Raw genomic sequence first — 22,124 nt, forward strand, 5'->3', positions numbered from 1 at the left:
AAGCAGTTTATTTCACCATAGATTCTGCTGATATGTCTGTATCCCCCCACCGGTAATTTGACCTCTTCAAACTATATGCACCATGTTGTTATGAGAGTTTGTTGAGCAATTTGTTCACCAAAATCTGCTCTTAGAATAACATTCAGGATTAACCCCTGTGTGAGTGATGGAAGACATACAAATGATTTAGACTTGCTCACGAAAGATGTGATAATAGCGACATTTGATTGTGAAAGAGATCTGTGTCCAGTAATGCTAAGAGGTTCATTAGTATACTGTATTTTAAGAATGCTAAATGAACAGTTATCGGACTCTGTCTCCTCAAGGACAGTGGTCTGAAAAGTTTTACAGAGGTTGACCATCAGGATGTGTTTAGCAAGAGAACCCCTCACTGTATGGCAGAGACTGAACCCAACAGTCCAGAAAGGGATGGTAATCAATTTCTGCAAATGGATATGGGCTTTGTATTAACGTCAGTGTCGTTTGTGTTTCCTGTCTTTAAAACTGTATGATGGCCAACAGTTGAGGACCTTCAGCTTTGTTTCGCGTTTCCACACAATGACCCTCAGAATCCTGACGGATCCTCAGCAGCCACCCACTGCTTCCTGTGTCATCAGCTAACAATAGACAGTTTGACGTCTCACAGTGCTTACCAAGCAAAATGCCCGACCAGAGTCAATTGATATTAATGCCAACATGAGTTGGAACAACTGTGCATGCATGTATATGTGGAGATAAATATAGAAATATCCAGAATGAAACAACCAACAATGAATAACAAGCCGGTTTAAAAATAAACTGGACATTCATTAAATCTGTACGATTACTCTGCTAAAGCTATATAGAAATGAAAGCTAATGAAATGGCAAATACCGAATTAGCCTAATATAAACCTAATAAATGCACTAATAAATACAACTCATTATAAAATATACTAATCAATAGTGCCACATTATTATTAACATTATAATTATAATTATTATTATTATTATCATCAGTAGAATTAGTATTGTTGATGTAACCGTACAACAGTAATTATTTCAGAGTAGAGATTTTGAGAAATTGAGTGTTGGGTCGCGTGTGTATTCAAAAGTTCCCTCTGCAAAGTCTTTTCTGCATCAAAAGTAAATTTAAGAACATAAATAATTAAATTATAAATGTGTGAAAATGTTCTCTGTAACTACAGCTGTGAAAGCTGCTCTTTTATAGGTTTTTTGCTAAACAAATTGAGATGATCGAGCCGGTTCCTGAGTGTGTGTAGAAGGTGTGACTCCTCATCAGCACCGCTCTGCTGCTCTGTCCGCCGGCATTTTCACTAGGGAGGTAGCGAGCGTCCGTCACGTGACTCAGGGTCCACCAATAGCAGCTCGCTAGCCTAACTTTACTGATAAGGGATGCACAGTAAAGAGCGAGCGGACAGAATGAGTTTCACTCCGAGCTGCAGTTGTGGCCACACTGGTTCTTAAAGCAGTATTAAAATAGACAGTGTCCATCTGGATTTGCGTCCTTTGTGATTTTGCTCTGCTCAGCAGCCAATGTGAGGCTGCAGCTACTCCTCCATCAGCTTTTACTCATCAAACAATCACCACTGACTGGCTGCGGTACAGATGTTAGGAGACAAGGCTCACGGTAAGGCTCTCCTCTGTCATCAGTCTGTGTCTCCATTATAGCCTGCAGGTATATGTTGAAATGCTCTGTGACCAAACCTGCACAAAGTCAATCCTCAGCTTCACAGATCCACAGCCTGTTGTTTCATTTAGATACATGAGAAGTTGTCTGACAGGAAAATACAGCAATGTCTTTATTTGACAAAACCGATACATTTGTGCTTCCCCTTTTATTAAACGACAATGGAAATTAAAAAAATCCAAATAGGTCTTTTTAAAAAATAAAATAAAACGAGACCAACAATTGTGAAATTAAGTAAACATTTAGAAAAAGCAAGAAGAATAATAAAGAATAAAATAGGCCTTTGTAAGAATTAGTTGCTAAGTTGTTCAATTTCTGGCGTTAAAATTCTGTCGACAATATAATCTTCATAGTCTGATATAACGACCTGTTTTAATGTATTGATGATCACGGCATGTCAAACAACGAGCGTACATAATAATAATAATAATAATAATAATAATAATAATAATAATAATAATAATAATAATAATAATAACAAAAAAAACAACAACAACAAAGCAACTCATATTCATTTGATTTGTTTCATACAAACGTTGCGCGGCCACTCTCTTACATCCTCCGACTCTCCGCGTGTCCTCTGGACCGTTTCACTGGGCGCGGTTTCTCGGTTTCATGGCCTCCACGTCTCGCCCTGATTGCTCACATCGTCCCCGTTCATCACCGCGAATGCTTCTGCCTCAACGTGGCTGCTCAACGGCCGCAGAGTAACCGGCTGTTCGATTCCTCACAGTGGCCGGGCAGTGTTCAACCGCTCCGTCTAACGGGCCAAGCGCCCCAGGCTGTCATGAATTATTCTGTGAACTCAGTGATGAAGCTTCCTCATGTCCGCTTGCAGGTAGACGATTTCAACCTCGAATAAAAAACGCAAACAGTGGGAAATAAAAGTCATGTGCGTGTTGATGGGGTGGATTCATTAAAATTCACAGAGGTCACATTTTACGTTGAGGAATAGTTTGTATCTTATGTCATAAATTCACAGTGAAAAGAAAGTGCATGGAGAGCGGGGGTCTTAAAATTCACGTTTCGTTGCATTTAGCTGTTATTTATAAAATAATACATACATATAGCGCTAAATCACAACAGTCATTATAACTGTGAACAGCGAGGAGTTTTTATATATATATATATGTATATATAGGAGATATATAAACTCATGTAGGTAATTGGGTATCCTATTAAATCATGTCTCAGTATTTCCGAGATTCGTTAACCAACGTTTTTTATACATATTCTACATCAACACAGATCAATTCAATAAATTAACTGCTCGATCAATTTGAATTCATGTCTTAAAAAAAGCTTTAATAAAGAATGCAGAACAAAACTATTCCAAAACAACCAGTAGGCTATCGTATATTATTCAGCTCAAAATGTGCACCAAATAGATTTTCATTAAATAATTGGGATAGTTTCAAATAAATTGTGTTATTATAGCCTTATAGCTCTATACATGTATGATAATATTTCTTTAAATATGAAGAAACAACAATTCGGCCATGCTGATTAACAAGAACAATATTATTCATTTCACAGGGATAACAACAACAACATAGGGTAATTGAATACAAATATTATGGTTTATTTTATTTAATAAATATAACGTGTTTCAAAGTGCAAGACATCTGAAAAACTATTAAATCAAATCATGTTATTCTTACTAGACTATCGTAAAAAATAAAGAGGATACGCTTTTTATTTTCTGTTAATTATCGTTGAGAGAAAATGTGGATGTTTCAACAGTGCGCTAACTTGTCCTGTCGGTGTGTGTGTGTGTGTGTGTGTGTGTGTGTGTGTGTTTGTATTTGTGTGTTTGGTTGTGAAGGTGTGACTTTGAAGGTTATGGAATACACATATGATGATGACCTTGAAGAGCTGTGTCCTGTGTGTGGAGACAAAGTGTCTGGATACCACTACGGTCTGCTCACTTGTGAGAGTTGCAAGGTAAAGATGCAGAAAAACACACGAAAAAAACTTTTTATTTCCACTTCTCATCCTAAAATATCAAACACTGTTAAATCCTGGTGTGTATATGAATTAATATATTTTAATATGTAGCCTCTGATATAGACCTAAAAACGTTATCCTGAGTGGATAAAATAAAGTTGTTTTGTTTTGAAGACACAAGTTTGGATGATTAAAAACTCCATGTGTGTTGCGTGTTTAAGGGCTTCTTTAAGAGGACGGTGCAGAATAACAAGAGGTACACATGTGCGGAAAACCAGGAGTGTAAAATAGACAAGACCCAGAGGAAGAGATGTCCTTTCTGTCGCTTCCAGAAATGCCTCAACGTCGGGATGCGGCTAGAAGGTAAACCTCACTCTGCACAGCCCAAATTTAAATGGATCCGATCTGCAGTCAACATTTATTGGGGGTTCAATGAGTTATTACTTGGGAGTGGAAAATGTAGAGACTTAAATTGTTACACATTCATAATTGCAGTTTATATGGTATAATTCTGATAATAATTCCACAAACTAGCTGTTCTTATTTAAATGTTTATAAGTTCATCATTTTTTCTGAAGAAAACACAGATAAATATTTTTTGGGTGCTGATGGCTCTCTTGTTTTATATGCACATGGGATGAGATTAATTCCCAGACAGCAATGCAGGAAAGCACCTGCTTCCGTAGCAGAAAAAGGACACATTCTTGACTTACTGATAAAACCCCGGAGACTCCCCTGTTTTAAATCAAAAGCTCTATTTAGGCTGCAAGAAGGAGTGGAGCTGCACAGACTCTGGGGATTCTTCTCAGCCCTAAAAAGGGAAGCAAAAATGACCAACATGTCTGTTATTTACTCTGTATGAATAGTTGCTGCTGAAATGCAGCTCATATGAGTACAGAGTCTGGGTTCAGCTTATTGGGATGGCAGTGGAGCAGAATTCAGTAGAGTTGGTGTTTTAATAGTAAATCTGTTTTTTGCCTCTTGTCCCTTGTATGACAGCGGTGCGAGCAGACCGCATGCGTGGGGGGAGGAATAAATTTGGCCCAATGTACAAGAGAGACAGGGCCTTGAAGCAACAGAAGAAGGCTTTGATACGATCCAATGGTTTCAAGCTGGAGAGCGCAGCTCTTCCACCAGCATCTCCGCTGCAGACTGACTATGGCTTCACCGGCACCCTGCACACGCTGCCCACCATTTCCAAAAATTTGCTCCCCTCCACCCCAAGCTCCATCACCCCGACAGACTACGAGGCCACCCTCTATGGACCCCCATCCTTAGGCATGGCCATGCAGTCCCACATGCCGATCACTAGCCAGTACCAGTACACAGCCTTCCCTGGCAGGGCAATTAAAGCTGAGTGTCCTGACTACACCAGCTCACCTGAGTCTCTGACAGGATACCCCTACCCAGACATGTACCCCTCAGCCTCACCACAGCCGACCAGCCTGCCACCACTGGTGCTGGAGCTGCTGCGCTGTGATCCAGATGAACTGGTGGTGCAGAATAAGATTGTGACTCATCTGCAGCAGGAGCAGAGTGGCCGGGGCCGGCTGGACAAGCCCAGCACCTTCAGTCTAATGTGTCGCATGGCAGACCAGACTCTCTTCTCCATAGTGGAGTGGGCTCGAAGCTGTATCTTCTTCAAGGAGCTCAGGGTGAGTACCAAGCTCTTTGCCCCATCCTCATGTTCACACAGGCATGTCTACTCTGAACAGTTCAAAGGTCAAATTTTACAGCATTCCTCAAGATTTAATTTTATGTTAAACTCCAGCCTTTGAACAGGACAGTCTAAAATCTCGATCTAAATTCTAACTTAGTAATATATGTCATCTATGCTGTTTTTCACAAAAAGACGTATGATAAATACTACAAAAACCATAAATGAAATGTTCCATATACAAGCAAAAGTACATTTTTCTTTCTGTTTTTTAAATTTGTACTTTTACCATTTCCTCCATCAATGCCTAAGATTTTCACTTATAAAATTCACATTAAAAAAAATCTGAAATCAGAAAACAAAAACCTCACCATCCATGAATGCCACATTCTATTTCCTACATTTATGAACTTTTCCTAATGTCTGTCTCAAAACTGAGGTTAGTTGGAAAACTCTTATGTAAGTCTCTGTTTTTAGTAATTCTGAAATATAAACTTAAATTTTACAATCAGAAAATCTAGAAGCCACAGGAGTCCACTTTCAAACAGACAAGTATAGAACCCTTCTCACAATGGCCCTGTCATTTAAACATATTGAAAACACTTCATATGATCATAGATGAATCTAGCATAACTAAAACATGTGATGATATTTAGGAACAGCTAAGATATGTTGATGATCATTTAAAGCAGTTTTTGAATCGGTTTGCTAGTGCAGATGCATCGAAAAAGTAAATCCCATTGATAATTACTAGCGTTAGCAAGGACATGTCACGTTACTCTTCTCTTTCTTTTTGCAGTTTTCCTATTTCCTAATTCAATGTGTTACTTAAGAAAATAGGAACGCGGTTGCATAACATTTGCTTTGCTCTAAGAAATCAGAGGGAAAAATGGTGTTTTTTCAATCCGCTGGCTTGTTTTAGATCTGAGGCAATAAAGTTTACATCCTTATATTCACTTTCAGTATAAAAAACCTTAAATACATCCAAAGTTGACTCATACAACCACAATGCACTGCTGAAGCCCACGTTAGGCAACAGTGGATTTTTATACATTGTGAAAATACACTTCAGTTATTTGCAAGAGGTGCTTCATGCCTCATTGTATAATGACTGGAAATCACACAGGTAAAAAAAAGCTTGGAATGTGAGAGTACACAAGATTTCAACTAAAACGTGTAAAACATGCACAAGCATGAGCCGCTGGAGGTTAATGCCCATACTTGGTTGATTTTGCTTTGCAGGGACAGAAGCATTAGCTTCATGAAATTACTGTAACACATTATTCACTTACATAGCATCTTTACAGTACGTGCTCTATCTTGGTGTTTTGCTCTGGTTTTCCGTATTAACGCATATGCACAAACAATAATGTTTAACACTGACATAAAAACAAAACTTCTCCTCTATTTTGATCTATATATTGATATTTTATTTCTATTCAACTGTAGCTTGATGTGTTGTCTGTCTAATCATGACGCTGGAGTCTTTTGGTCATGTCATGCATTTAGATGATCAGCAACACAAAAACTACACACACACACGCATATACACACAAACACACACACACACACTTGCACGAACGCATGCACGAACGCATGCACACACACACACACACACACACACACACACACACACACACACACACACACACACACACACACACACACACACACACACACACACACACACACACACACACACACACTCGCCCGCTCCTGGTATTTCATGATGGCCTGATACGATGATGATTAAAAAAATTTACGTGACGTTCACTCACGTTCATCGTTACGTTCACGTTAATAATATGAAAACTGATTCGTTAAGTTCAGCGTTTGCGAAACATATGAACACCACTGAACTGTACAGCCACTGCAGAGGGGCCGAAGAGCCGCGTTCGGCTCCAGAGCCGCGGGTGGCCGATCCCTGTGTGGAACCGAATTTGTAAGGTGTATTGGACGTTTTTGTGGCAGCAGTGTCCATCACTTTTAGCTGTCCTCTGGAAACACTTCCATTGTGTTTTCTCCTCTACTTGCTGCGTGTTTGTCTATTTGCAGCGCGTTTGTCTATTTGCAGCGCGTTTGTCTATTTGCAGGGCGTTTGTCTATTTGCAGCGCGTTTGTCTATTTGCAGCGCGTTTGTCTATTTGCAGGGCGTTTGTCTATTTGCTGCACGTTTCTGTAATGTGTTGTGTTGTGTTGTGAAATTGATGAAGATGTTTTCTTACTTTGCTTGTGTTTTGTCAACTTGCATGTGTTTTCTTAAGTTGCTGTTCGTTGAGCTCTCAGGGCCACCGTACTAAAGTGAACCATTTGCATGAACTAATTTTAACCATATTTGGCCAGGACTATTAACACAAGAGTTGTCTGTTGTATTTGAAATCACCTAAGCAAAGTAAAAGTAAGCAGAGCTGGATGAACAGAGCTGGGTCTTTGTCTAGTTTCTCTCTGAAAATATTATGCAGATACATCTTTGCGTAGACAAAAGCATGTCTTCCTGTAGAAAGGCACTATAGTCATGCATACATGCATGCAATCAGTCATGTTTAGGCCTGCTAACAGATGATGTGGTCATTACAAATATAATATATACAAACACAGGTTGGTTGTTCAAGGTACATGTAATATACAAATGTGAGAGATGGATGTTTCAGATTCTGAAAACACATCAGTAGAGATGCAAATAGAAATATGTTGTATGAAAAGGACTAAATATGATTGTTGAGAACGTCAGGAAGGATTTTATTCTTTTATGCCATCCTCGTCTCAGAAACAAAGACCACATTGTGTTGAAGGTGTGATTTGTTGTATCCTCTCAGACTAACAACCATTCTTTCCAAAACTGATTCAGGAGAGAGGCACAGAAGCTGCTCCTATGTCATCACCGTGGAGTAGACAAGAAAGTGTCTTGACATATTATAATTGAATCCTCCCTAAAATATACAGATTCAAATTTACTTGTACATATGTTTTCAAGTCTTATATAGAACTATTGATTAACATTTCTGTCAGACACGCCTGCAGCACTGCGCAATGGGATACCTCTTTCACATTTGTGTTGCACACTGCAGACTTGCTCACATAATCATGTCTAATCTGAGTCTCAGTCACACGTAGCCTCAGTGCGTCCCTTCAACACATGCATGTGTACTGGTATTTAGGATAATCAGTGACATCATTTTTTATCCCCTGTACAATTAAGATATTTGCTTGGAGAGAAAATATTATAAACACTATTTCTTTCATTATTGTTGAGGTCTTTTATTATGTCATAGGCATAGGACAATAATTCACCTTTCATTTCCTGTGTCTTTTCTGAGAAGAGTTCAACAGCTGAATTCAAGTAGCAACAAACTTCTCCTATATTAAATCGAGACCATCATCTTTTGCTTCCTCTTTGTGATGTTGAACCACAGTCCAGCTGCTGTGACATTGTTTGGCAGAAGTGGCTAGCCTAAATGAAATAATTTTAGGAAGAGCACTTTGAACCTCGGCAGAGACGTTTATTTCAAAAGTTTCCCCATCTTGCTTTTTCATGTTTGTATAATATTATTTAATTATAATTTAAAAATTAGAAATGATTAGAAATAAGAATGTGTGTCTCTCTGTCTCCCTACTCTCTGTAAACATTAAAAACTGTAGTTTCACTTCGGACGGACTGACAATTTCCCTGTGCATTTTGAATTATTTGATGTAATTCGGAGTAAAGTACATGCACGTGGCATCTATTGCACTTCTGTCCATCCTGGGAGCGGGATCCCTCACATGTGGCTCTCTCTGAGGTTTCTACGTATTTTTACCCTGTTAAAAGGGTTTTTAGTAGTTTTTCCTTACTCTTGCTGAGGGTTAAGGACAGAGGATGTCACACCCTGTTAAAGCCCTATGAGATGAATTGTAATTTGTGAATATGGGCTATACAAATAAAATTTGATTGATTGATAAAGACGGAAACATAGGGGTATGTAAGATGAAGTATTAGGTGGAGAGAAGGTAGTTATCATTTGTAGGGGCCAGAAAATAAATATAATAATAATAAAAAATGTATCATTGAGAGATAGTGTTCTTAAAATGTTGTAGTATATCAGCAATATCAGCATATTAAACAAAATTAAGAGATCTTTTGATTTGCATATATAATTCATTTTATCAATTAAATGGAAATAAGAGGCAAGGAGCAAAATGTGAAAAATGTTGACATCTGCACTCTAACACTCAGTAATATGATTCCCCCCCACCAGTAAAACAACTATAAAGTCAGATTTTGCCTTCTGAAAGCTTCATGCTTAATTCATCTTATGTGTCTGTTGACAGTCAGAGCAGTTTAATGTTCAGTGGACGGCCAGCATGGACAGTGAGAATAAAGCGGAGCATTTTTTTCCAAGATAGCCTCCGGCCGAAAGAGCTGTTTCCCTGGGCTGGATTATTACATTCCATGTCGGCGATAACGGGGAAAGTCAGCTCTCCACTGCAGCTCTGTGCCGCGCTCGTCTACATTGTTGCTGAAGACGTGCACATACAGAGCATCATGAATATGCTCTTACTAGAGCCAGTGTAGTGACACAGTAACATGTCCAGGAAGATTTGGAAGAGTTCTGATCAAAAATGTTATGCAATAAAGATTTACTCTGAGCAACAAAGTTATACACACAATACTTAAAATTTGAGGAAGCCATTTTCAGAAAGACAAGACCTCATAAGACACTAAATATGAATATTATCAAATATGAATATATTCCCTATGTGTCTCTGTGTCACAATACAAATGTCAGTGAGGGATATTGTATATTCAATCTTTTTAAATATTAAAATAATTTTTCCAACATTAGATTTAATCATTTTGCAGTAACATTCTCATATTGTGTCTGCTGTTAACAGCACAGGTTTCAGTTTATGTTCAGTCTAGATGTTTCCAAAGTAAGTAGCAGTCCAGCCTTTTCATTTGCCAATAGTGTTGCTGTGCAGTATCTGCTGCTACCTATTGAACATGGCTCTGTGTCCACTGCTTCTTCACAGCTGCACTGCAGCACAATCAACATTATTCCCACACAGAAGAAACTTGCATCGTCTAAACACTGTCACACAACTGCAAAACGCATTCAACGACACATGTTGCCTCAACTCTTAATTCAGCAAAATAAAATGAATGGGAAGACTTGAGGAGTGTGTGTGCGACACTGTCATCCCTCTCAAAGCAGGCTGAATCCAAACATGTTGGATTTATATTGCTCTTCCTGGTGTTGTAGTCAGGGTTTCTACATTACGGTTTAATAGTGTGATGCCAATATATATTTGTGCCAGTGCTGGCATTGCCAATCCTTGACTGCCTGACTGCTGATTTGAAAAGGCCGTAATACCATTAGCCTCTCCTGCTCAGGATTACTTTCACTAACCACCAGGGAGATGATGGATTTGAACTGTCAGTAACAGCCTTCAAAGGAACCATAATGTGAACATCTGCAGTTCATCTCTATGTCATATTTACCCACTTTAAGCAAAGCACCAAGCACAGTAAGCTGGTCGAATCAGGCCAAGCACAGGGCATATGGAGGTATTGAAATCTTAGTGATTCTCTCTACATAAGATTCAACTAGCTCTGTTTGTTATCTTCAACATAAAACTGATAAAGCTGCTTTTGTTTTCTGACCCAATGTTTTCTCAAAAGTCTGAAATGGTCGTAAAAGGATGTAGGAACTGCCAGGTCTCTTATTTTTCTGGTCAGTGTAGCAGCAATGTATAAGTGAAAAATCTGCCAATATAGATGGTAAATGGTCAGTATTTATATAGCACTTTTCTATTCTTTACAGTACAGGCTATTGCCATTCACCCATTCACACACACACACATTCATACAGTGCATCTATGGGCAGCATTTTTTTCTATGACGTGCAATTCGTGGTTCAGTATCAATAAAGGGTCCAGTTATTCAGTAATTATTGATAATGTAATTAAAAAGTATGAGTATTAATATAAGTATTAAGAAAAATATTTCTTGAACATGGCATGACCCAATGTTTCACTCATAGCTGATGATGTATGCTTTTTATTTTCTGTGACAATCCTGGAGATTTGTACTTCATTGCTGTGAGATACAATGTGGCTCTCACAGGTAAAACATTATATATGACAGCTTTATAACCTGTGGTGTATATCAGTGTAACCTAGTCCTTGGGGCAGGCAGTAACACTGACATAAAATAAAGCCCTTTTCCCCAGATTTTTTGGCTGCAACTCAGTGTACATCTCCTCCTGAAGAGGAAGCGCAGGAGGTCGCTGAGACCTCATACTTCCTTAACCCCTTCCTTTATCATTGTAAAGCCAGGACCCCACCACTGCAGCAGTTCAGATTGGTTTGTGGCCAACAAGATTGGACCCTCCCCTCAACCACTGATATATAGTTTAATTCACATAGACAGTAATTCTGTCAGCTCCGTGTCAGACGAATGTGTGTTTGGGCCTATTAGCAGCTGCGGCTCGAAAATTACTGACTGCTGTGTCCTTCACTGTGTAGACAGTATTGCACGTCCATCCCCCAGAGCAGAGCAGATGGAAGGTTAGGGAGAGGTGACCAGGTCTCAGACGATGCTCATAAATACACAACATAGGACACATTCACAGAAGAAACACACATACTGACATACACATACCACCAAGCATCATTTCATTTCTCTTCTCTTTTTTTCATCTCTGTTTCTGTCATATAATTTAGTGAGATCTGTCTGCAAGGCAACATACACTATTTTAAAATTTACACGGTGAAGAAGGAAAAGTCAGAGGCTTCCATAGACCATTTTATATGTTGTACAACAACACAAAATGGTAGAAAATACATTTGAAAAGGTGGTATTTGATTTCCTCCATCCAAGGTGAGTGTAGAATCTGTAAGAGACATTAAGAGATGACTAATCCCAACTATTTACATGTCTGAAAGTATATCGATCAGGATTTTTTGTGTAACGTCAACAAAGAGAAGGGAAAAAAAAGCCATGAGATGTGAATGTATGAACAGAATTAACCTCAGATTGTAGACCTGCCATAAGAAGAAGATTTAATTTTCTCTTCTCTCCATCCATCTGTTCGAAGGTGGGAGATCAAATGAAGCTGCTCCATAACTGCTGGTCGGAACTCCTGGTCCTGGATCACATTTTCAGACAAGTGCAACATGGAAAGGAAGACAGTATCCTGCTGGTGACCGGCCAGGAGGTACCAACTCCCACCTACAATTTCCCCTCAAAACAATGCACAGTCTGATTCATTCACGAACACCTCATCTGAATCAAAAGAAGGGCTTATTTCCAAATCTTCGAACTGCAGTCCCTGTGTCTATTGTTTTTGTTTGATCTATAAAAGGAGCAGGTTTAGCAGTACTGATATTTTAAAATATTTTATACAAAGGCCGCTGATCCATATTTACAGCACAAAATATCTTAAAATTTGTCATGTGTAATGAAAACAATGAAAGTAAAAACATTAGACCTGTTCAGTATCACATGATAAAACACCATATATCAGAATGTGGGTCTTGAGCTGTGGCTGCCTCTAAAGAGCTGATAAAATGGTTTGGACATTTTTTTTTTCCTGGAGCATCATTTAATCATGTGACGTTTGTCATAATTTTAAGTTATATAAGGTATCATTAAAGGGTTACTTCAAGGAGATTTTGCTGATTACCTAATTGACACAACGTAATGGACAAGTCAGCTCTGAGAGCTTAGATTTAGCTAATTAAATTAATTAGTGTGGGAATTTGCAACAGTGAAGCACATGATCCCCTGACATGATACGAATCTCAACAATCCTGGTGTAATAAAATATCATCATCTCTATGTTGCACATTACTAAATGATCACACAGCACATATTGAAAAGAGGAATGGAATGTGGGGCTGAGGGTGAACAATATTAGCAATCATCATTTGTTGTCTGATGTAAGCTGAATTATAACATTTATTCAATAATTAATAATGAATTTAAACAATATCGATTTTGTGTTGTTTATCTGTGTTTCGAACACAGAATATCCACATGCTTAATGTTTGAGAATATTCATGACTTTCTTCTGTGACTGTTAATATGAATGTGAGCAGTGTAGTTGTGAAGCGAAGGGATACAGATCATTTTGCAATTATAGTTACCACAGTAGATGGCTCAGGTCATGTTTTTTTTTTTTAACACATCTTTTTCTCTATGTTGTTCAAATGATGTTGAGGGATAAACTCTGTTTTCTATTGTATGATTCAAATGCAGACGGAAAAAAAACATCACAAAAATTCTGCCAATGGGGATCAACTTTTAACACGCTTCACAAAAAAAAGAGTCTTTGCAATTAAGTCTCATGACTAAGGGGCTTGGAAAATAACCAGTAGCCCGTGTTTGCAGGTGGAGCTGTCATCCATCCTGTCCACAGCTGAGGTCACTCTGTCCGGTTTGGTGCAGAGAGGTCAGGAGCTGGCGGCGAGGTTGCGGGTGCTGCAGGTTGACCGCAGAGAGATCGCCTGCATGAAATTCCTCCTCCTGTTCAACCCCAGTGAGTCACCCTCATGTTTGTAATCCATCACTGTGATGGGATGAAGAGGCATGTTGTCATCTTATATCTATCTTAATATAAGATAATTTCAGAGTTGTCAGACTAACAACATTCAAATAGGATACAAATAATTATTATTTCACATACAGATTTTCCAATATTTATTGAGACTGATTCATCCTTGAATCAAAACAAAATATGTTTTGAAAGTCCTGAGGTTATACAAGTGTAACGTGTAGATTGGATACTTGCAGAAGAATAGCTAGTTTTGATGCAAAAATGAATCATGTTTGTGGCGCTGACATATTGATTCTGTCTTTTGGCACTATTTGAATAGCAACAGCGACATTTTAATGGGAATCTGTCACTGCTGCAGCTTATCTGCAGTACCTATTTATCTATAAGGTTACAAGTATTTTCCAAACTGGCCTTTCTCCCTCCAATAAATTCACTTAATTAAATTTCTAGGGTTGACAAAAGCCAATATTAACAAAGACATCCTCCTCCATTGTCCACTAATGGCATTCAAAAGAAGCGTAATGGATGGCTCTATCATTCGATGGTAGGACCAACATTCATGTAGCGGCTTGTGCAGATGGAGAGCGCATAGATGCGGCTTGCCCAGATTCCCAGAAGTGTTTGCTGTTTAGCGCTGGCAAAGCGGGGAACAAAGAGCTTTTGAATGGTGAGAGCACTTGTCGTAGGCAGAAAATATTTGCTGTCTTTGCCGGCAGCTTCTTTGCTTGCGCTCTCAGTCTTGCTCTCGCTCTCGCTCTCCCTCATCTTCAGAGTCAGGTTTGTTGGGGGTAATTTAATTGCCCTTAAGCAGTTTGAAAAGATGATTCAGAACATTGATTCAAAACATTTAATTACTGTCTGAAAGGATTCTCCAGGATGGGCTCAGCTGATGTTGAATGTCGGTCCACCCAAGGGCTTGGCTATTGTCTCATAAGTACACAGAATCACGAACACTAACACACAGCCACCCACACTCCACAAAGTATAGATACAGCTTGTATACACACATATATATATATATATATATATATATATATATATGCGCTATCTATAATACACTGTATAAATGCAACCCTGTAGCTAACATAAGTGAGTGTTTTTTATCAAACTGATTGGTTTCTTCTCTCTGTTATTCTGAAACAGCCTTTTAATATATATAGTAAGTTTAATACTCACACACTGGAACAAATTAAAGCAATTTCTCTGAAACCAAAATGGCAAACTCAATATTGGCACTAACTAGTTGTCATCCAAATAAGCAAGCAAACAAATGTATATTACAAAAGAGGAATCTTCTAGAAAGTGAACTGAGGTCCACACAAGTCTTTTTTAGATTTCAATATTACACCGCATGGCAAGATACTGAATCCCCTGATGACTGTATCGACCGTAATGGAAGAACAGCATATAGCAGTTCAATCAGTTGTCATGAAGATGGCTCCATCATTAAAATGTGTATAAATCTCTATTCCATGATGACATGTGGTTGAAAGTTCCACAACATATCATAGTAAGTGAACCGTGAGATGAGATTATTTCATCAAATAATGAACCGCCGGGCAGCGCTAATAATATCACCCGTTGATCCAGTAGTATAAAAGCATATACTTACTTGTTGCTCCAACATTAAGCAACAGCGTCCCAACATTTGTCTGTTTTGGTGTTGTCTTTATACAACATGTTCCGAGGATCATACAACTCACTGTACTTCTCCACTTCAATTATTAATTTAATGTCATCCATGTTGAAGAACTTCTCCTCTGTTTGCTCCGTTAAATGTCGGGTGTCGAGGGTAAATTACGTATTCTCCACTCAAGCCTATGTGGAGAATAAATAGCCCGGCGTTAGTAAATAACTCACAATGCGTCGCTTAACATACGTCACATACTACGTTGCTCTGAATGGTTGTAGGTCTATCCAATTGAGACAAGAGGCATTTTTTTTCTGGTTCGGTTGAAACACGCCCCATAATCACAGCCCAATGGAGCGGTATCAGACTTACATTCTGACTAGAATTGTGAGTATGACAACGTCAGGCTAGGATTTTATGGCTGCCTTAAGAAATCTAATAAAAATATTAAAACATTTTTATGTATCATGGTGTGTGTGCAGATGTGAAGCTGCTGGAGAACCAGGCATTTGTGGAGGGTGTCCAGGAACAGGTGAATGCGGCTCTGCTGGAGTATACCCTGTCCACCTACCCTCAGTTCCAGGAGAAGTTCAGCCAGCTGGTGATGCGGCTGCCAGAGCTGCGCTCCCTCAGCACGCAGGCCGAGGACTACCTGTGCTACATGCATCTGAGCGGAGAGGTGCCCTGCAACAACCTGCTCATTGAGATGCTGCATGCCAAACGAGCGTGAGTGTGAGGCATGTGCGCAGAAGGCTCCCCCGTCATGTGCTGTTTGTTTAAGTGAGTGTGTAAGGGAGAGTGTGAGAGAGGTGAACAAAATCTAAGGAGATACACAGGTTCGTACTGGGTCATCTTAGTGAGTTGAGTTGAGTTGAGTTGGAGAGGAGAAAATGTTCTTTTGAGTTTGGAGTTATAAAGTGCCATCTCTACTCAAAGCAGTTTGGCTATTTTGAATGTTAATGTTTTTATATCCTTGAAAGCTCCATTAACGGGACCTTTGTAAACTGGATTTTCTGCCCTGTTTTCAAAAACCTAAAAATAAGATCGGCCTGTAGAGCTGCATTCAATTCTCTTTTACCAAATATAACACAAATCCAATGGCACCAACAAGATTTCCTACGTCCCACAGCTGCCCAGCAAACATTTAAACTCAGTGATACTGATAGGATGTTTTTAATGTGAGATTGGGTGCTGGGTGAGCTGATGTCCATCTGTCACGAAACAAGATGGGACTATTTGTATGAAAACATCTGATGGTTGGGTAGCTACCGTGCACCTTATGCGACCTTATGATACCAAGATCAGCAATGTTGTTCCCAGATTATTATTATTATTAGATTATTATTTAGATGCATACAGACATCAGGGTTTTAAACACTGTGGTCTTGTCAGACTAGATTAAAACTGCTCTTATCTCTGTATTTGTTCTTCAAGTCACTAACCTTACAAAAAAAATTAAACGCTGTGGCTCAGTATAGTTTTACTTTAATCTATTTAGATGTTAATAAATTGGTATATCAAAGCCGGATATGTTAAGAGAAATATAATTTTTCATCAAACTCTGAAATAGAGAGGGAGAGGGACACAGGCAAATAAAGGAGACGGTAAACAGAGAAACTGCACTCAGTATACACCGTGCTGTGTGGGTGAAAAAATAAAAGGAATTCAGAGCAGGGAGGGGAGGGAGAAAAGACACATCAGTGTGCTAATTGTAAGAAAGAGACGAATGAAAACAGAAAACGTGTGAAAGCAAGAGGAAGCATCCGTGAGTGTTTGCCCTTCAGCAAAGATGACACAGGGAGGGAAAAGATGCATCTGGCAACATTTGGTTTCAAGTTTCTTTTCAAAATGTAATTTATTTAGTCCATATCTCAAGAAAACAACAGGCCCTCAAAAAAGAAAGGTTACGTTTGTGTCACTTTTCAACACACTGACTCACAATTAACTTATCATCGGTGCTGTTACTGAGACGGTTGTTGGAGCACATAATGAAAAAGATGACATTTTCCGAACATATACCTTCTGTAATTAATGCTGATGTGCTAATATTTCCTTGTTGTCATCAAATCTTCCCTGCCCTGTGTTTGACTGACAGCCAAGTCCACTGGTTCCTGCTGAATACATAAACCATTAGAAACCTGTCAGTTTCTTTTTTCCTTTCCTGAAACAGCTGATCAAATGTCACTTGTCGGGCAGTATTTGTAATTTCACTTTTCAATGTTGGCATTATAGTAACTCTTGACAGCAACAACTCACTGCATGTTAGCAGTGAAGGACAGTCATCTTGTTCTGCTTGGTCTCCAAACAACTTGGTCTATACAAAGCAAAGGATGCTGGTTAACTTCAGGTTACTAAATGTCTTTGGTCAAGTTTAGGGGAAATCAGGATTATGATTTAATACAAAGACGTTAAACCTATCCCATCTCTGTCTTCTTCTTGACTTTCTCAATATTCAACCCAAGATCTGTCCCTGCAGCTGTGCTTTGAGAGGCCTAAACAGAACCACAAAGTCATAAATCATGTTTGGTTGCCAAAAGCAATTATTGTAAGAAAAAATATATATATGTTGACAATGTGTTTTGCTGATATATTTAATATGAATATTTTATTTTAAAGATTGCTCATTCTTATGTTGATTAAACCCATAATTCTGGTGGTATTTCATTCCTTAAACTGAACTCTGTAGGACACTGCGTATATTCCTTCATTCAGTCTTTAATTGAAGTTGTTTCCATTTCTGTAAGAAAGAGTGGGTTGGTTTAATAGTAGTGAGCGACGCATCCGTCCTGGTGACACCATTATTACTTCATGTGGAAGTTGCGTTTGCCAGGAGAAAAACATAAACATCAAAATGTGCCATTTTTTAAAATTTTTTCACTAACTTGTGCCACTGATCCAATCTCATCCACATTTGTCTCAATTTTTTGTTTCTCGTGCATGTTGCAGTTATCACTGAGCACAGCAGCCAAGCTATTTGAATCATTATAGAGATGAAAGATGAACACTATGATCCAGTTGAGGAGACAGTATTAAATACACATCATGTTCTATTTAAAAAAAAAAGTAAAGTGTTCCATCCAGAATTTTGTTCTTGTCAGGGTGATCATCATTGGCAACTGATAGGAACAGTCACTGACATATTCCTACGTAATGTATAGATTTCCAACAGAATATCCTATCGGGCAATTGGTGGACAACATCTCTGTCCTTACTGACCCTAGAACACTGTACAGTGTATCTGTAGCAGTCAGTGTTCATCTGTGTTGAAAAGAAGCATATGTATTTTGTCTCCAGATGTGTTAAACCCTGTTTGAAAGCCTGTCTGTCTGCGATGATGACAATGTAACCGATAATGACTGTCAGTGGAACCAGCACCACCTGAGAAACAAAGACACCGTTCACCCAGTGTTTGTAAGATTGTGCAGCTAAACTTTCTCAATGTGGATATTTAGATTCATTCTAAGCGCATCCATCGCCGTGGCACATTTCAAGGTGTCGTAGACAATCACTCCACCTGCCTTAACTTAATGTCTAAGATACACACACACCAGGTTATTCCAGTTGAGAGAGCTGTGTAATCACTCTGTACAGTATATTTATGTTGTGAAGTGAATATCTACTGCAAGATGAAGATACATTTCAACACAAAAAGTTCTCCGCTTAATGTCGAGGTCAAAATGCTACTGTGGTGGAACTGATTCCCTTGATATTGCCTTTGTTTTTGATCACTTCTTTCCTTCCTGTGAGTTCACAGTCTGTCCCATCTTTAACTGAAGTGAAGAGAAAGTGACCTAAACATTTTGTTTTCTTTATATATATTTTATTGTAATAGCATCATAACAATAAAATAAAATTCAATGAAGAAAAGCTCTGCTTGTGTCGACTATCATTGCATGACATTCATCATGTTGTGCACAAATGATACAGAGCTCATACTGTGTACAAGAGGATATTCTATTCAGTCACTGGCCCCTTTTATACAGAGGTCCCATCACACCAGCGCTAAGAAGATCCCTCGTTGTGCTGCCTCTGCTTTTTTACAATGAACCAAACAAAACCACTATGTCAGTCCCACTTCTTATATTCTCCGGCTGTGAAGTAACTCTACCTCCAGCATCAAGGTGGAACCCCCCCACACACACCATTCCATGTCAGAATCATTTATACGGACCAGCGAGGCGGGATAAAAGGTCCAACATTCCTGAATTGAACAGTGCGGCTGTTGTTTAGCCTTGTCTGACTTCAAAACATTATCATCAAAAATCATCATGTATAACAACAAACATCTGCTATTTTTTTCACATATAGACACACAAACAACACACACACACACAGAAACATGCACACGCACACGCACACAAACAAACAGACACACAAGCAGAAACACACACCTACACAGACCTCTGGGATATCCACAGACTTTCTCAGTGTACAGTGATCTCTGCTGTACGGACGAGAGAGCAAAGTCAAGATGGCTGCTGCTTTTCATAATATAGAAAAAGCAGACTGGTTCTCACGACTTTTGAACATCTCTGGGATGTTCTTGCAAACATATGTGTCAAACTCTCACTATCTGGTTGTTGTTTTACAGCCCAAAGCCTGTTGAGCTGTAAGGATATAATCTAAAACTTTATTATATCTTCTATTTACAGCACAGTAAGACTGACAACACACTTTACAGCAAGGAAAAACTAAAAAACATAGGACTATTCTATAGGAGAATATGTTGGGCCCCAGGTTTGAAAGCAGAAAGAAAGAAGAATGAGGCCCAGTGTTAAATGAATGGTACAAGTTGATGAGGTTAATTTTAGTGGGCCTTTGGGAGCAGGCGAGCAAGCACTGTTCTAAATAACATTTAATGAATTATACTGAAAAATTCACCATGTAGTTAAGAAAATACAGTGGCTTAGTTTTATTTAGTTTTCAGGTAGATGTGCTTCTACAACAGTGAACAACAACAGCAACGTGTCTGTAACAGGATTATGAAAAACTACCATCTACAGTTTTAATTACTATATTATATCATAAAAAGTCTGTTCATAATGATGTTTGTGGAGAATAAAATAGTATTCTCAAAACTGACTTTGAATTTGAGCAATCTGTATTTTTAGGTTTGTTGAATCACTGTAAATCTTCCTCAGTGATTAGAGTTTATTTTACAAACAGTGAGAGAAAAATAAGTGGTCAGATCCGAATATTGATCTGACCTCAGAGCAGTGAGGTGTATCTCTACTTCACGCTGCTTCTCTCTCACAACCTCCAGTGTGTGTGTCGGCCGTGCTCTTCATCAGGTGATGCCTGTGGATGTGTGGGTCCACTCTCCCCTTCTTTCAGGATGATGCATGTTTATAGTAAGTGAGTATCAGGGTCCGCTCCATTTGCAGTTCAACAACCTGCAGAGAAATAAAGTGAAACACATTAGCTTCGACTCCAGGCTTAAACTGATGTGTAATGTTTTTGCATTACATGAGTGTCCGTGTGTTTGTGCACAAAGAAGAAAACAAGAAGGGAGGGAAATGAAAGGCAGAGTGAGAGAGAGCAGGTGTTGGAGTGGTTAATGGCTGATAGCATGAATAGCCAGTACTGTCTGTTCCTGATTAAGGGAATGAACTTCCCCTTTGTCTCGACGGTCAACAATGATCACCCAGCAGCACTCTAAACATCGTCATCAGGCGTTCCTCGCAGACGGCCAAAGATTTAATGAATCTGTTAAGAACTTCCCTCTCCCTAACGCCAGGCAATTTAGAGCGAATGAGAGTGACTTAACCCTATAGAAATATGGGGACCATCTGTGGTGCACGCCTGCCCATTCAAATCAACAAAAGACACAGGGCAGTTTTTCACACAGGCCTTATGTCGCTCTCTGTGCAGGTAAATCTAAGAAAATGAACGTTGCTTTCGCTCTTTCTCCTCAGGCCAGTCAATTGTATCATTTATCGATGGCTGTGCGCTAACCCATTCGTTTCTCACACACACACACTGAGCATGAGGGTTTTAGGAAGCTCTTATTGTTTAGACTGAAGCCATCAATAGATGTTTTCTACAAATCTTTGAAACCTTTAAGAATGATTTCCATGAGAGAAACAATTACAAGTACAATGAACTTTTTTCTCCTGTGAAAATAAAAACATAACAGGACTAAAAATAGACCATCAGACCATGTTTAAACACCATCTCAGTAAACGTGCACTACTAATAATGGCAATAATATAAACTGAAATATCAGTCAACTTAAATCGGGAATTTAAATGTGCATATATATATATATATATATATTTTTTTTTTTTTAAATGAGCAAAAGAGAAGGCAGGTGGACCTAATGCATTCCTAGAATGGAATAAGTCAAGGTACACAGGCCACAGATGGTTGCCGGGCTGTGAAACACACAGGCTGTCATGTGTAGGTGATGGCATTGACCGAGTTCATTTAAGACTGCATGAATACATTTAACGACAAATACATCATAGCCTAGTGCAGCTTCACACACCTCCCTCAGTGTGGAGATGCCACCATATGACCCACACACAGGGTTCAGCATTCACATTTTAAAAATCAATAAAGGTAACGTCTTCAGAATCCTCATAGCATGTGACTTGTTGAGGTTTTGTGTGACAGTTGATTCGTTTTATTCATATTCTTAGTCACACTAAGTCTTGACCCTGTG

The 22,124-nt window shown here is 38.9% G+C and overlaps 1 protein-coding gene across 1 annotated transcript; it reads left to right on the plus strand.

Annotated features, from left to right (window-relative positions):
• The first annotated feature begins 1,401 nt into the window (after positions 1–1,401).
• Positions 1,402–19,327, plus strand: LOC128438251 (nuclear receptor subfamily 5 group A member 2). Its single transcript, XM_053420749.1, has 7 exons — positions 1,402–1,629; positions 3,515–3,633; positions 3,858–3,999; positions 4,636–5,291; positions 12,370–12,489; positions 13,665–13,812; positions 15,943–19,327. The coding sequence occupies exons 1-7, from the start codon at positions 1,608–1,610 to the stop codon at positions 16,188–16,190; spliced, it is 1,455 nt and encodes a 484-aa protein (XP_053276724.1). The 5' UTR covers positions 1,402–1,607; the 3' UTR covers positions 16,191–19,327.
• Positions 19,328–22,124: the final 2,797 nt, after the last annotated feature.

The sequence above is a fragment of the Pleuronectes platessa genome, chromosome 4, assembly GCF_947347685.1.
Source record: "Pleuronectes platessa chromosome 4, fPlePla1.1, whole genome shotgun sequence".
Classification (NCBI taxonomy): domain Eukaryota; kingdom Metazoa; phylum Chordata; class Actinopteri; order Pleuronectiformes; family Pleuronectidae; genus Pleuronectes; species Pleuronectes platessa.